We start from the raw sequence: 1,189 nt of genomic DNA, 5'->3' as shown, positions 1-1,189 counted from the left end.
AGGTCATTTGATCTTTTGGTAAAAAACCTCAATGGCAAGAATTACTCCATGATTGTGAACAATCTTTTGAAACCTATCTCTGTGGAAAGCAGTTCAAAAAAAGTAAGTTGTTTGTTTCTTTGGTCAAAGTATTGTGAAAGCCTCATTAAATTGAATCTAGCTGATTTAGGCTGGAGATGAGCTAAAAATTCTCTGCTGTGTCTGGTACCAGTAGAGTCCAGTCCCCTGCCTGATCTGTAAGTAGTGTGTTACTAGAACAGCTGTTCTTGAATACTTTCGGTGTCTACTTCAGCACTGCAGTGGCAGAATAGATCATATAGCCCATGAAATGTAAAATAAGTAATTTCGTGTTTGGTCCTTTGAAGAAAGGTTGCCGATTCATTTGTAGAAAAAATTATTCTAAGAAAGTTTTTTCAAAGTTAAGGTTGAAATGTAAGTGGTTTAGAGTGAGCTGTGACGCCTGCTTTATCACTTAGTTGTTGGGGCTCCTGATGTTCCTTGGCCTCACTTTCCCTATTTATACAGTGGCAGTTAAAATGGTGTACTGATAGATAGATAGGAAGTACTGACATTAATAATATAGTATTAGGTCCATTGTATATATTGTGATGCATTTAGGATCTCTTAAGTACTCAGCTTGTTGAAGTTGCAAAAGTACATGACTTCATTAAAAAAAAACTTGCTTACAAACTCATACAATCCTTCCGTTCTTTCCAGTTTAAGAAAGTGATGTTTTAATATGTTAGATATGTACACATGTCATTTTTCTGTTAGGTATTTGCCTAAAAACTGTAATAAAAGCAGTCTTAATTAGCCAGTGTCTCCCTGCAGATACCCTCACTTGTTAATTTTAGAGTTGAAGGAGTAATTGAAGCATCCGGGAGATAAATTGATCATTGTTGAGCTGAAGGTTGTTTCACTTCCTTGCTCTCCCTTTAGATACTTTACCTTCTATTTTTCCTTAAATCACCAAAATTCAGCCAGTCCTTTGAACACACCATGACTGTTACATCTAGGAGCTATTCTTTTTGCTATGGCAAATGTCTACGGTGTCATCCTTTTAGGTCTTAGGTTTTACTTGGTTTACATTTTGTCCCAGAGCCCTAATGAAGTTCTTCCCACACTTTCCATTAAAATTCTCTTTGAGAGAGAGAGAGAGAGAGAGAGAGAGAGAGAGAGAGAGAGAGAG

General features: G+C 36.7%; 1 protein-coding gene across 1 annotated transcript in view; it reads left to right on the top strand.

Annotated features, from left to right (window-relative positions):
* Cacybp (calcyclin binding protein) overlaps positions 1-1,189 on the top strand; it is an 11,659-nt gene that overhangs the window by 6,707 nt on the left and 3,763 nt on the right. Inside the window, exon 4 of the mRNA XM_029538697.1 lies at positions 3-102. Coding sequence (XP_029394557.1) covers positions 3-102 — 100 coding nt within the window. The remainder of the gene's footprint in view (positions 1-2; positions 103-1,189) is intronic.

The sequence above is a fragment of the Mus pahari genome, chromosome 5, assembly GCF_900095145.1.
Source record: "Mus pahari chromosome 5, PAHARI_EIJ_v1.1, whole genome shotgun sequence".
Classification (NCBI taxonomy): domain Eukaryota; kingdom Metazoa; phylum Chordata; class Mammalia; order Rodentia; family Muridae; genus Mus; species Mus pahari.
Note: the sequence above shows the minus strand (reverse complement) of the source record. Positions and strands in the feature narration are given on the sequence as shown.